The sequence below is a fragment of the Bidens hawaiensis genome, unplaced genomic scaffold, assembly GCF_021521415.1.
Source record: "Bidens hawaiensis isolate Kalapana, Puna unplaced genomic scaffold, B.hawaiensis_p1.1 tig00002717_1, whole genome shotgun sequence".
NCBI lineage: Eukaryota > Viridiplantae > Streptophyta > Magnoliopsida > Asterales > Asteraceae > Bidens > Bidens hawaiensis.
In genome coordinates, this window is record NW_027491146.1 from 890,074 (window position 1) to 891,980 (window position 1,907).

The following is a 1,907-nucleotide window of genomic DNA, read 5'->3' on the forward strand; positions in this document are numbered from 1 at the left end:
TATTGTAATTTATTTTGTAACAATTGTCATATAATTATAAACTATCCAATAAAGAATAGTTATAATGGTAATAAAAGATTATTTTTATTTTGTAATAATTGGTAACAAACTTCAAATTATATTATAAAACAATATTTTTAAGGCATAATACAGCCTTAGTTGCAGCGGCCGCGAGCCCAAAGGATTATTTTTATCTATTTATATGCACTTAAGGGGTTTTGCTTATGCTTGCTCTATTCCGGTTACGGTTCTATAGTCAAGTTTCGTTGTTACGAAATTAATATTCTTTTTATCTTTGTTTACATCTTTTACACTCACTTGAATCATCACGAACTTAGAATACCCGCCCAAAATTGATTTAGAAATCAATTATGGGTTGTCCCCGTTTTGGGACTGCCTTTTAAATACTTTATCTCATTTAGGATGTGAATGTGTATTACATGATTGTTCATTTAAAAAAGATTCGGTTGTCATTTTCCTTTTGCACCTCGGGTATATATATACCCGGGAGCTAAGGGGAAATGCTGCCGAATTTTTCTTAAACAAACAATCGTGTAATACATATTCATATATGAGATAAAGTATTCAAAAGGTGGGTTTAGCAGCCTACTCTTGTAAATACTTAATCGGCCGTCCAAACAATCTTCTAATATTTTTCCATAGCCTGAAACCCTAAATTATGTTTCAGTTTTCTGATCATGTCCGCCGATAAAAATTGGATGACCAATCCAAGCATTAGATCAAATGAGTATCAGCAAGGACTCCAGTCTTTTATCGAGATGTGCAAAAACCAAGTTGATAGCAGAGGCTATGTAAGATGTGCGTGTGCAAAATGTCAGAATTCTGTAGTAATACCTTACAAAAGTATGAAAGGTCATATGCGTGCATATGGCTTTTTTCGGACGTACGCTGAGTGGATCTATCATGGCGAAAGTTTAATTCCTCCAGTTGTGATTGTAGATGAGATTACGCCGACTAACGATATGGCCGACATTATCGAAGTCGCTATGAATGAGAGTAGGGAAGAGGATACCAACGTTGATGATAGGGACTCGGGTTCAGACAGTAGCGATGTCCATGATGATTTTGAAGAGTTGTTAAAGGAAGCCCACTCAGAATTATATCCTGGTTGTACCAAGTTTTCTTCCCTCGACTTTTTAGCAAAGCTTATGCATATAAAGGTGAAAAACAAATGGACTAATAGTTTGCTTGATGAGCTTTTCGAGCTGTTGCAATCTTTACATCCAGAAGGCAACAAGATTCCCGCTTCGCATTATGAAGCGAAAAAGACATTAAAGAAGATTGGCATGGGGTATGAGTCGATAGATGTGTGCAAAAATGACTGTGCTCTCTTCTGGGCAGAACACCAATCGTTGAAGAATTGTCCTGTTTGTAACAAGAGTCGGTGGGTTGATACAAAAACAAAGGGCAAAAAGATACCTCACAAGGTGTTACGATACTGTCCTTCGGCCCCCAGACTAAGACGTTTGTATTGTTCGAGGCACACGGCAAAAGAAATGATATGGCACAGTACCCGACGATCAGAAGATGGTATGATGCGTCATCCTATCGATGGATCTTCATGGAAAGAATTTGATAAAAAGTACCTTAATTTCTCGAGGGAACCCCGAAATGTTTGCCTAGTGCTTGCAGCTAACGGTTTCAATCCGTTTGGTAACATGTCTTTGGCTCATAGCACGTGGCCAGTTGTACTCACCACATACAATTTGTCTCCATGGCTATGCATGAAAGAGTCCTCATTCATGTTATCCTTGCTAATTCCTGGCCTAAATCACCCGGAAAGGACATGGACATTTTCCTTAAGCCCTTGGTGTGTGAGCTTAAGCATTTGTGGCAATAAGGCGTACGTACTAAAGACGCGGCGACAAACACATTCTTCACAATGA

General features: G+C 38.2%; 1 protein-coding gene across 1 annotated transcript; it reads left to right on the forward strand.

Moving 5' to 3' along the window:
- Positions 1 to 698: 698 nt before the first annotated feature.
- LOC143620812 (uncharacterized) lies at positions 699 to 1,907 on the forward strand. The gene has a single exon (XM_077092415.1). It carries the CDS (start codon positions 699 to 701, stop codon positions 1,905 to 1,907), a length of 1,209 nt encoding a protein of 402 aa, XP_076948530.1.